This window comes from Piliocolobus tephrosceles, chromosome 14 (assembly GCF_002776525.5).
Source record: "Piliocolobus tephrosceles isolate RC106 chromosome 14, ASM277652v3, whole genome shotgun sequence".
Lineage (NCBI taxonomy): Eukaryota > Metazoa > Chordata > Mammalia > Primates > Cercopithecidae > Piliocolobus > Piliocolobus tephrosceles.
Window position 1 is genome coordinate 12,096,613 of NC_045447.1, and position 13,187 is coordinate 12,109,799.

Here is a 13,187-nt window from a genome sequence, read left to right on the forward strand (position 1 = left end):
TAATTATTGAAAAGCAATTGCTATGTTGTTTACAGCATTTTATGGAGCCCTCCTTCCCTGCCTCCAGGTTATAAATATTTACATTTTTCTCATTCATGTCCAGTGTCCTCTGAGATGTCTACTAGCTTTAATATGTATCCGTAGGACTAACACTCATATGGCAATAATGTGGGAAAGTGCAGAACTAAAGAAATAAAGAAATAAAGAAAACAAAAGCACTCATTTCGGCGGCAGAGGTTTTTTTGCTCATTTTATTCAGCTTTCCAAGGAATGCATATGTGGGAGTCAGCGCTGACCCACGGTGCCTGTTTATGAGGAAGGACAGCTCTTCGGGCTCAAGAGAATAGTTCAATTCTTCCCAAGCAACTAGCTTGCTTCTCTCTTATCCCTAAGGGACAGCCCTCTGCCTCAGAACCTAATCTAGATATCCCCTGCCAACAGCCGCACCTACTTTCTATCCTATTTCCATTCACTTGTGTTTCCTCACTTCCGTTTTCATTTGGCCACCTGTATTTTTGGAGCTACCTTAAATCCTTCTAGAATAGATGAAAGAGAAATGAATGAATGGGCAGACATCTAAACATATAAAAAATTCAAAGAAAAAAAAGGTAGGGTGGCACCATTTGGGACTAAAATAGAAGACTTTTCAGGAAAGATAAGATGTTCTTAAGAAAACTAACAGCCACTAAGAGTCCTGACCAGGAAACCCCAGGGGTGGGATTGGAGTAGAACTTAGAGAAATCAACATGACTCGGAAGAGGGCTCTCCAAAGACGTAAGATCTTAAAAGCGTGCTCAAAAAACCAAAAGCACAAAGCTACAGGGGTCACACCAGTGAGACCAGCACCAGGAAAGCTACAGTCAGCAAGGTAAGAAACACCAAAAAAGATTGTTTTTAAATATTTTGTTTAGAGCAAGAAAGAGGATGCATAGCACCCATGGCTTAGGAGTGATGACCCTAACCGGGGGGGTGGCAAATGTTTTCTGTAAAGGGCCAGAGAGTAAATATTTAGGATGTGTGGGCCATCCGGTGTTGGCTGCACACACCTAACTCTGCCATTGGAATGTGAAGCAGCTAAGGACCATTTGTGAAGGACTGGGCATGGCTGTGTTGCAATAAAACTTTATTTACAAACATTAAAGTTTTTCATATAATTTTCACATGTCCCTAAATATTGCTCTTTTTATTTTTGTCCAACTGTTTAAAAATATTAAAACCATCCTTGGCTTGCAGGTCATACAAAACAGGCCGTGGATGGGATTGGGCCATGGGCTTTAGTTTGCCGACCCTAACCCAGATGGATAACAGAGTGAGCCAAGCCAAGCGACCATCATTTTATCTTTTTAGGGAAAACCATCTTCAAACCCTACAGAGTGACACAGTGATGGGGAACGTGAAGAGCAAGGAAGGCAGGGAGGTGGCTCGAGCAGCCCGCTGCTTGCCTGCCCAGTCCACATCCAGAGGGCCAGCAGGATGTAGAGGATGGTGCTGGAATTACAGACAGTGATCTCTGAGGAACTCGAGTGAACAGGTGATTTAAGGGACTGGATAACATGAAAAAAAATCATATTTCCTAAAAGGGACAATAAGAAAATTATTGATCTGTGGTCTGGAAATGATCTGCAGTAAACTTTGAAAGCATATTATGAGTCAGAGGCGGCTCGTGAGTGCTCAGGAGAAAATGGTGATCCTGCAGGCCAGCAGGGTTTACCAAGAACATGACACGCTCACATCAGGTCTATATTTTTTCTTACTGTAAAAGCAATACATGCTATTATGGAAAATGAGTAACTGCAAAGAGGCCAAAAAAAGAGGAAAGTCCCAAGAAAACCACTATAAACACTTAGGCGTGGACCTTTCCAGACCTTTAGATGTATTTTTTGTTAATTTTTAAAAATTAATTAATTTTTTTAAGAGACAAGATCCATGTTCCCCAGGCAGGAGTGCACAGCTATTTCCAAAGGCCATCATAATAGCGCATTACAGCCTCGAACTCCTGGCCTCAAGGGATCTTCCCTCCTAAGTCTCCCGAGTAGCTGGGACTACAGGCATGTACCACCACTCCCAGCTTAGATGTAATTTTTAAAATTACAGAGATTACACTGCACATTCTGACTTGTTACCTGTTTTTCTTTCCACTTAACAATATTCATATACATCTTTTAATCTAAGTCATCACTTCTGGATGGCTGAAAAGTTAAGGCTACTGTATGGTTGTTTTGTAATTTAAGCATTCGCCTTTGTTTGGGGCATTTAAGATCTATCCACCTCTCACCCGTCTTGAAGTATTATTTTTGAGAAGTGGCGGTGCTTATCCTTGTGGATAAATCTTTTTGCACATCTGTATTTTCTAGAAGATACTGCTAGGACAAGTGTGAGGATGGATGCTGGCTTCGTGGCCGTTTGGATTAGGGTACAAGAGAGCAGAGCGCGGGCCACAAGCATCTCAGGATTTCAGCACTGAGTTAGAAACAGCTTCTCACCCCACTTCTGTGGGCAAGACAGAGATACGACTGGACTGTGTAGAACACCTGGCAGATTCTGGCCAGCAGAATGCGCAGTATCTCAAATTGCTGGGCGGATATGAAAGAACAGGAAGACAGAACCCATCTTAACGAGGAAGGATCTCACAGGGATGGGTGGGCTGGTAGGAGGTGGTGGTCCCAGACACCGCAGGCATTCAAACAGCAAATCAGGATGACTACCGGGCCCAGGGGTCTGGGAGGGTACTCCTGTGCAAGGCAGACAGGGGGCTAAGTGCTTTCCTTCATCTCTTCCTTCCTTCCATGACCACATCATGAGCACTGCTGTGTGCCAGGGATGGGACTACATATTGTCTCCACTGGTGTCTCTTGCAACTATGCGCCATGTCTCACCCTTAGCAGGCGTGATGGGAGCAACTGTCTTAGTGAAAGATACAGGAAAAGGGATCTACTAGCAGGTATACCACTGAGCAAACATTTAAAAGTTAATATCCTTTAACAACCATACATACACATTCAGAGTGGGCTGTTTTTCAAATTTCTAAATTACACTGTTTTGAAATCTACTTATCTTAGTAAGGGACGGAACACCAAGGGAGCAGTAATCGAATGTCTTCAGGAGGGATACAGAGCACGCCAGGAGTCTGCACCAAAGGCTCAGCTCCTGAAGTCTGCAGTGAACCTGTGCCAGGGCCAGTTCAGAGGCAGAACGATTTGATGATTCATTTCATTATCAGCAGAACTCCAGCTATCAAGGCATCAGTACTGGGCAAGGGCTAGGGTCTGGGGCACACTTTGCCTTAACTGTTTTTGGAAGAAACCATTGGAAACCCTAACTTCACAATACCAAACTGAGATAGGCCACTCAGTGCCAAATACTGTTCATATGGGGTTGAGGGGGGTGGTCTCTGCTCCCTCCTAGCCAGAACGACTCGCAGGCAGGCTGCCAGTGGGTGGGCGGGCAGGCTTCCCAGTTGCACCATAGTTGCCCAGTGCTGAGCTTGCAGGCCTTATGGAGCCAGCAGGTCCTGCAGGGTATTTCTGGCAGCAACACAACAAAGCGGTCCTAGACCCTGGCAGAGCAATTTGGTGCTTGCAGCCGCTGAGGAGGCCTGAAACTGCCTGCTGCCGGGGGCTGTAGCCTCAACTACCTCTGTTTGGAAGATAAAATCCAATTGACTGCCACTTACATAAATGTAACAGGAAGTTTCTGAATGGCTTCCCCTGTGTCTTGAGGCTGTTACCTTGGTATTGCTAAACTAACAGCTGAAATGAACCCAGACAACACCTCATCAAAGCTGCGGGGCGAGGAAGCAGCGGTCCAGAGGCAGACAGCAGTGTTCCTGCCAAACCATAGGAGATTTCACTCTGTGGCTCTTTCCTGCAGAAACGCCAACAGCTGGGAAAGCCATCAGAGAACACAGGTAAAGTGGGTGTAGCCGAACGCTGTGGCTGGAAAAAGATTTGCGAGCTGCAGAAAAAAGTCATCCGTTTTGATGGAGCTTCCCTTGTGTGCATTCTGAATGGGGGCGCCCTGCTGGATTCCACAGGCCTGTTCTGCACCTCTATGCCACTAAGCATCTGGGGAAATATTCAGCTTTTCTACAAAATAGGTCATCTTTCCACACTTGTTATGCTCCTTGTCGACTCTGCTGAAATAGCCACAGCACAAAAGAAATTCTCCCTGGAGATGCTGTTCTTAGACAAACACGTTCGCACTCCCCTTGGAGAGCCTGGCTCCTGGAGTGGAGCCAGGGACGGGGGCTTAAGAACATCCCTGTTCCTCCCCTTCCCAGCAGGAATGTCACCCAGAAATGGAACGACTGGCTTTTGCTTATACTTCCAAACCTATTAGGGAGTGATCATAACGAGAAAAACTAATACTGACAAGAATTATGCCATTGTTCTATTTCATCTATTTAGTAACCTGTAGTTGCAATTTTTAGAAAAAAGATTACCTTTTAAATAACCGATTCATTATGGTACATGAGTGAATGCCATGTTCCTGTGTTCAAAATGTCACTCACCATTAAGGGTGTGTGCTGGTAAGTGGCACCGATTTGCCACTTTCCCCTTACATACAAACACCCCTGACTGGCGGCCCAGGATAATCGGAGGCGAGTTTGTGGGTTTCCTTGGCTCTTAGCAAGTCACCTGTGCTGCCAAGCACCTAATGAATCTCAATTCTGTAATAAGGCTTGTAAGTTTTCCCCTCCCTGGGTGAAGGTGAAAAGGAAAACTAGGACTGATGAAGTTCCTGCCAAGGTAACACTATCAATTTCAAGGCCAAGTTCAGAAACCACAGACTCATGCTCCAGGGGTGTGAGGGGAGACTGCCAGTGTACCCGCTGGCCACAAACCTGGCTGTGAGTAATGAGAGGTGAGGACAGACTTGGATATGGGAGGGTGAGCCGACCAGGGCTCAGCTCGGCGCTGCTCTCGAGGCCCCGTGGGAAGCCTGCCGGGGTCTGGCAGGTGAACAATGTGGCGAGTATTCTCTGGAAACCTCCCTTCAAGTCTGTGAAATCCACACACTGTTTTTCATCATTAGTTTCAAAACATGCTGAGTATTTGGCCCTTCTCTAAGTTCCGTGGCGACACAAAGGAAAGGGCGACACCCCCACACTCTTGCAGGGAAGAAAAGAGAGGTAAGGCAGACAGATCCCATGAGAAGGCAGAGAACGTGTGGAAGGAGGTGGTGCCCGGGACGCAGACTCCGTAGCTGGCCTGCACAGTGGCTCCACGTACCTGATATGGCATACAAATTGGAGTGCAGCGGTGGCCCGACGTACCTGATATGGCATACAAATTGGAGTGCTGGTACTCGTAGTCCGTCCGGGTGCTGTTCCTGCCTCGGAAGGTGGCAGGAAGTGTTAGAGAGATGTGCCTGAGGAACAGAAGGAGGAGAGAAAGGAGGTTACAGGAGCATTCCTTAAGGCTCAGGAAGCACTGACGCCATCAACAGCTGAAATGCAGCACAGAGCAGCGGGCAGAGACGGTACCTCTGGCCAGCGCCTCCTTCTCAATCAAGCGTGACTCCTCCACCGGGCTCAAGTCCTCTCAAGGAATTTGGAAGTTTCTAGACATCACAGCCACCTTTTTTTTTCCATACTAGAAAGGACATCCAAGAGGAAGAACGTACGTCCCAAGCCTTACAGCAGGCCCAAGACACTCTATGGGGTGGCGGTTTGATCCAGATCTCTGCCCACTGGGCAAAATGCACCAGCGGGACCGTAACACCCAGGCGCTGAACACCAGCCTTGGTTTATTCCAGGAGCCATGCAAATGCTTCCATTCCTACCCCGCAGGGCCGCCGAGGATCACTGCACATGAAGCCCTTTGTAAATAAAGGTGTTGGGAATTATTACCGCCATATGAGTTCAGGAGACTAATGACCTCTGCAAATCAGAATGGCACATCACTCGCAACTGCTATGTCTGTGTGTTCCCCCTCAGGCAGCGCACACAGTAGGTGCTCAGGAAAGCACCTTCCAGACAGACACAGCACGGTCTTTGATGGCTCAGGCGTGAGCCATTAAAGCTTACAGAGAACACCCAGCCTAAGTGAGCATTTAGTCAAAAGTAAACAATCCATTTGGCATGGTCACCAGCTGCCTGTAGTGAATGCTGAAAAGAAAAATTAAACAAATAGGAAAATATTTAAAACCCAACAGGTCTGGGGGAATAAACAACAACAAAACCTCTTGGTGGGATGACTGGAGGCTGTGTTGCAATAGCTCAGAGCCTAACCTGTGGCCACACCCGACACTTCCAAAAAGGAAGAGACTGGTAGAGGGAACACTTACTACATAAAGTAAGCCGTCAATCACTGGGTGCCTTTTTCACACACCACGTGTGTGACCTTCTAGAATGACTGCTGTGCATAAACACTCCTGGGAGGGCCGGGCTTGGAGGCTCACGCCTGTAATCTCAGCACTCTGGGAGGCCGAGGCAGGTAGATCACCTGAGGTTGGCGGGGTTTGACACCAGCCTGGCCAACATGGTGAAACCTTGTCTCTACTAATCCCAGCTACTCTGGAAGCTGAGGCAGGAGAATCACTTGAACCTGTGAGGCAGAGTTTGCAGTGAGCTGAGATCATGCCATTGCACTCGAGCCTGGGCGACAGAGCAAAACGCTGTCTCAAAAAACAAGACTCCTGGGAGGAAAGGCTCTCCGGGGAGGGGATCTTCCCACGGGTCCAGGATTGAGCTGGAAGCAGAAGGACCCTTCCAGGGGCAAGGTGAGCACCAAGGGCTGTGAAGGCATTGGGTCTGCCAGCCACAGAGTGAGAGCTCATGGCGGACACTCAGCCACGGCCCAGTCAGGCTGAACCAAGCACCAACTGTATGCTCAGGGCTTCGGGGAACCAGCAGACACATGCACAGTAAATGTGTCCACTGGGTGCACTGGCTTGCACGGAGGGAACCTGAATATTCTTTGTTACTGCTGCTAACTAAGGGTACAGAGGTGAGCTCCCTCAGCTCGGGCTGCAGGGAATAAAGGTGCAGAAACAAATCACGGTGCAACGTGACATGTGCTCGGGGAACAAGTAAAACTGAGTGCTGGTAAACATGAAAAGAAGGAACAATATATTCTGTTAAAGGGAATGGGGCTTCAGGACCCCTTAGGGTGTTACAGGAGTGAAAGGCACCCACCAGGGAGTCAGAGAGAGCCAGCACTTCCCCATAGGGTTAGGGCACACGTCGGAAGCGGAGCTAGAAATGCAGGCAGGGCCAGATGGAAAGGGCGCCAAACACCACTGCAAGAGGCTTGGGTTCAAACTCCTAGGATGGAGGTTCCTAAACTCCCATCATGGCATTAATGAAGGTGTCAGTCACCTGGGAACTTGCTGCGACACAGACTCACAGGCCCTGACCCTGGGGAGTCCGATCCCATGGGCCTGGCTGTGTGCAGCCCAGAAATATATTTTTAACAAGCTCCAGCCAGGAATCTGAAGGCTGGCCAGGCCTGGGAACCCTGCGAGGGCGAGGAGCAGCTGTAGAAGGGTTTTCAGCAGTTGATCAATGTCTCTGACCACAGCACTTAGTCAATGAAGCTGAGCAAACAGAAGAGTGAATTATCGACTGTGGTTGTGGTTGAGCAGAACTGAAATGATGACAGGTGACCCTGCTGAGAGCATCACCAGGTGCCAGCCCTGGGAATGCAGGTGTCACACATCCTCCTATGGCTCCTCACAACGTTCCTCGAGGCAGGTATGGGAGCAGTTACACATTATGCGCGGCCCAGGGCGTGTTGAAAACATGGGGCCCTTATTCAAATGCTATCAAGAATTTCAAGACGGCAACAGCAGAGCATTAAACCCATGGTGGGGCCCTTATGAGCACAGGGCCTTATGTGTGTGACCAAAAGGATCTAGGGTTAGGTGCTGTAACTGCACTCACTGTACCAGTGAGGGAATTTCCAGGAGCCAGGAAAGTATTTTGCTTCATTTTGCCAGACTAAGATTTCTAAGCCTCCAAAGCCCTAAAAAGATGCACGCAACCTAACAAGGATGCAGAGCGATCTGTGCATTCTAGTAAATACTCCAGGGGCTAGAAGCATTCAGGGAGGCTCACAGAGGAGGCAGGAGCATTAGCAGAACTTTGGGAGCCAGGTGGACATGGATGATGGCAAAGAGGCCAGCCAGGAGGCAGAGGAGAAAATGGGGCCAGCTGAGCTGTTGGGTGGTCAAATATGCATCAACACAGATCTGTGGGGGACTCAGTGGTGGCAGGACAGGCAGGGGGACATGAAAATATCCATAAAGTTACCTGAACACTTGCTTACAAGTGTGATAATTTCCTATGGAAAGTGGGAAGACTCAAGTGCTATGAAGGGCAGGGTAGGAGGAGGCTCCCTGGAAGGCTTCCCGGAGGAAGGGACATTGAGGTGGGAACTGAAGATAGGCAGAAATCAGAGAGATGCGGCAGGGAGGAGGCGTGTGCTCTTGAGGCTCTGTGGGGAGTCTGACTTCCTCCAGACTTAGGAGGAAGCCAGGGTTGCCAGGCCTAGAAGGTCAGGAAGAAGGTGGGGCCAAGCCACGTGGAGCCCAGCATCGGTTCTGCCTTTCTCTGGAAGGATTTTTAAGCAGAAATGTGCCAAGATCCAATTTACAATGTCAAAACCCTGCCCGTCTGTGGGAGAGTGAGGAAATAAAACTAAGATGCTGGTGTGGATGGGAATGGTAGCAGCAAATGATCACGAGCCCACAATTATTCACCACCTACTTTGTGCAGAGACTTCATTCGTGTCAACATGACTTGCCACAGACCCGCTAAATGGACAGTTTTGGGGAAATTTAGGACTTAAAAGATATATATGAGCAATAACAACAACAAAAAAGTATATGAACAACAGAGAAATCAAGAGGCCCGGCTCTCAAGCTGTCCCATGCAATACTGATGTCCGGGACCAAACTTGATTGTCCCTCTAGGGTCTCAGATTTTGCGTGGCTCGCCCTGCAACTCACCCCCTGCCCCAAGTTCTCTTCCTTCACAGGAAATGATTCTTTCTGCCCACCACCCCTGCCCCAACTCTCACTTCACCTCCAACCTTTGCGAGGTTGCTGTTTGCAAGGTTCCTGGCTTAGCTGTCTTCTCATTCCACACACTTCCATATCCCCGGCACACCAGCCCCACTTCCAGATTCTGCCTCTTGCCACTACTTACTTCCCCTCTCCTCCAGGAAGAGTGGAAGCCTTGCTAATCTCTGAATAGGCCTTGTTTTTCTCATTCCTAGGACTGATTCTTTATCCATGCCACTCCCTCTTCCTAGGAATCTCCATTCTTCCTTACCTACTCTCCAAACTCCTATTCATACTTCAAGATCCCACCCAACCATCCCCTCTTTGGTGAAACCTTTCCTGGGCTTGCCCCAGACTGACTTGGACGCCTGAGTGTCTTCTCTTACCCCACTCCAGGTATCACAATACACTTTGGTCATCTGATACAAAATTGTCCCCAATGTGATTGTGACCTCCTCAGGAGCAGGGCCAAATATCATCAATTTTGTACTTCATTTTCTGGGACAATTTTTTGTCACAGGGTAGACAATGATTGATCATTTGTTGACCAAATCAAGTGTTGTAGTTGGCCCACGAAAACCCGTGGGTTTTTTTTTTTGACATGAACTGCTGTTAGTCTCTATCATTTCATTTCTCCCAGTGTGTATTTTCCCAATTAGATTCTAGGAGTCTCTGTTTTATACCCTGAATTTCACCTCTCCATTATGGAGGAAACCCGGTATGGGTAAGAAGAAATCAGCAGCAGCAGCAACCAGGAATTTACAAGAGGGAAAAAAAAAGAAAGTTTCTGTTCATATACGATAGACAATGTGTGCCTGATGTAGCAAATGTGAAATTAAAAGAGGATTCGAGTCACAGGCTGACTATTTTTTGCAGAATAACTGCTCAGTAGGGATCTGCTGAATTGAAATCAGGTGACTGAATACTCCAGCTAAAGTAGCTGATGCAAGAGTGGGTAAGGGATGGCAGTCAGAGAGTAGCAGGTGGGAAGGCCCCCTGGGCAGAAAAAGCTTTAGGGAGAAGGCTCCTTCCTACACAGCAAATAGCTTCCCCTGCATTTCTGTTTCCACTGTTCCTGGACACAGGAAGCAGGGGACATGGGGACAGGACAGAAAGGCACATCAAGGCTTCCCATTAATGAGAAAGAACAGTTTGGGCCCCAGGGACAGGTTACCTGTGGTTAAACAGGACGAGTCAACTGCTGAAGGAGAAGTGGCCAAGGGGTACTTTGGTGTCAGATTGGCCTGAAAGTGAGAGACAAGAAGGAAGGCTCTGCCATCAGCTGGGTCTCAGGCAAGATGAGATTCCAGTTCCCCAGTGTGGGGTGGAGCCCCACCTGCCAGGACCTGGGCTGGGGGTCCTGGATATATCACCCGGCCTCATGCCCTCAGCAACCTTTTTAGATAGGAGTAATTATTCTCATTTAACAGAATAGGAAAGTGAGGCCCTGGGAGGTAAGGTTGATGAAGGGAAAGCCAGGAACGAATGAAGAGGTCAGTCCATGTGTCCTCCAGAGGTGGTTATTGCTACGTTAGAGTTACCCCAATTCAGCTTCACTATTGGGTATATAAAATGAGACGACTAAATCCGGGCCACAGGGTCCCTCCTGAAGGCCCTTTTGAAATCAGTGATTCCAGGGACTTGACACCTCTGCCACTCACTAGCTCAGTGATCCCGACAGGTTACAGGGAAATATACAGAGCTGGACGACCAATGGCCCGAATGCACACCCAGGGAGGCAAACCAGTTGTAGCGGTTAAGGGCAGTGCCCCGAGTCTGCTGGATGTGGGTCCAAATCCCAGCGCTAGCACCAGGGAGCCACATGGCCTTTGGCAAGGGTGTGTTCCCTCCCAGGGCACAGAGGGCCACCATGCAGGCAGGGTTGACAGCACGGAACCAGGCACGTGTGAGCACATACAAGCACGCAAGCTTCAATCCTATTCCGACTCTCCCCATTCTTGCCACACTGGCATTGTTTTAGAGTCCAGCTCATGAGGGCCTCCATGTAGCACCACGACAGAACCCATGGCGCCTTTCCTCTGCATCAGGATGAAATCCAAACCCGCCCACGGTTAAGAGGTGCCGCCAGCTCCAGCCCATCCCTCCTCTCTGACCACATCTTGTCCACCCTCCCTGCATCCACGTCCGCCAACCTCAGTAGCTGCTTTTGTCCCTCCAGCCCCTGCTCTTGTTTCTGCCTCAGGGCCTTTGCACTTGCCACTGTCCCCAGATCTCAGTGGCTGGCTTCCCTCCCCAGTCAGGCCACCCTTCTGAGGAGGCACCCCCACACCCACTCTTACAACACCTGCCTCCTCCCTGCGGTGCCCTTCTACTCCACCAGGCTGTCTGACTTGTTTTCATATCACCAGAACATGATCTCCATCACACCTTTTCTTCCCACCACATCCCCAGGGGCGAGAAAAATGCCCAGTACATAATGAGTGCTTAACAAATATTAGGGACAATCCTCTAAGATTATCTACTTGTTGATCTGATTCTGACTTATAATAGGGATAGCTTTGGGAAACTTCCAGGAAGCCTTGTCACTTCTCTGATTCTGACTTATAATAGGGATAGCTTTGGGAAACTTCCAGGAAGCCTTGTCACTTCTCTCCTTCTCATCCTCACGACTGGGTTGGTTAATGGCTTGGAAAATGCAACTATTTCTGATTCATGATATTTTTATATAAACAATAAATTCATCACAGCACTGCTTATAAAGCCAAAAGCTAGAATCAGATGAACCATCAAACAATGGAGGACAGGTTAAAAAAATTGTGGTACCACTGTTTCATGAAGTCTTTGGCTGTCTTAAAACATTTTCGAAGACTCTTTATTGGTCTGTGCCTGTGCCTATGACCATAGCGTCCAGTGTCTGTGGACCAGCATCCATAGACAGAAAATCCTTATTTTAATGCTTGCAACTGTGGTCAGTTAACCCAACACTCTTTGACTTCTTTCCCATACAAAGGCCTCTGGTTAATGAGAGTAGACAGGTTGAACTGTCTAAGGAGATTGAAAGAAGGCCCCGATCACGACCCTGTACCTGGAGGAGGGAGGAAGGAAGAGACCAGGAGCTGCACTAGGCCACGGGCATCAGACGCTCACCTCTTCTGCAGCTCCCAGCCAGGGAGTTATAAGAATAAGCAGGTGCTCAACAGCATCAAACAAAACCAAGAGGTCGGCCGGAAGTGGGGGCTGACGCCTGTAATCCCAGGAATTTGTGAGGCTGAGGTGAGTGGGTCGCTTGAACCCAGGAGTTCGAGACCAGCCTGGGCATCATGGCAAAACCCTGACTCTACCAAAAACAAACAAACAAAAAACCCCCAAAATTAGTCAGTTTCATTATCCGGTCTCAAAATAAATAAATAGTTAAAAATAATAATTTTAAAAAAACCCAAGAGGTCCACGAGAATGATGGTGGCTGGTGCACCCATGGACAGCAGTTTCAGTGGAGTCATTTTAGTGGCCCCAAAGTTGACCACTCTATAGGCAGATTCGTGAGTTTAGATTTTAGGAGAGTTCATAAAGCTCCCCAACAGACTAAGGAGAAGGAGACTCAAAGTCTTGAGAAACTGTCTCTACTTAGGATAGTGCCTGGAGGTGAAGGCCTTCTGGCACCTTCCCTAGTAGGTCTTAGACCCCTGGGACAAGGGCTTTTCATCAGAGGACAACCATTTCTGCCACTTGACTCAAATGATGGATTATTATTCCAAAATCTGTTTGGTCACTGGAGAATTATAACTAGAACAGTCCCTAAATCCTCGGGGAGCGTTACCAAGCTTTCCCCCCACCCTTCCCCCTGTCCATAGAACTGCCCGGAGGAGACAGGGCTCACCCTGCTGCTTCTGGTGGCCATCACGTCTCTCTGCAGGAGGGACTGGCTGTTCTGTAACAAACAGGTCAGCAAGCACATGCTGCCAACGATGACGGCTCCAGCTAAATAGATGCTGAGGGGAATTTCATTTTTTCCCCCCAAGTCAGTCTTAGGCACCTTATTCAATTAACATGGCCACTAAGCTGCAGACAGCTCCATATAAAAGCCCTTCAGTTATAGAATACATTTTATTATGTGACAATAGTTGCCAGCACGATTTATTTCCTTTGATGGGATTCTGCTTTTTCCTTGTTAATTTAAATCTGTATTTTCTAGTGCTGATTCCAGGTCTGTGTGAATTTTT

General features: G+C 48.2%; 1 protein-coding gene and 1 pseudogene across 2 annotated transcripts in view; both read right to left on the reverse strand.

Annotated features, from left to right (window-relative positions):
• Nucleotides 1-13,187, reverse strand: part of MVB12B (multivesicular body subunit 12B) — a 171,368-nt gene that overhangs the window by 78,307 nt on the left and 79,874 nt on the right. The window contains exon 7 of one of the 2 annotated variants that reach the window (XR_004228447.1): nt 5,232-5,370. Coding sequence is in view for 1 of the 2 variants with exons in the window: in XM_031934012.1 (XP_031789872.1) it covers nt 5,276-5,370 (95 nt within the window). In the remaining variant the exon portion in view is untranslated. The remainder of the gene's footprint in view (nt 1-5,231; nt 5,371-13,187) is intronic. The other variant, XM_031934012.1, reaches the window with a different exon arrangement.
• LOC111545982 lies at nt 215-293 on the reverse strand (annotated as a pseudogene).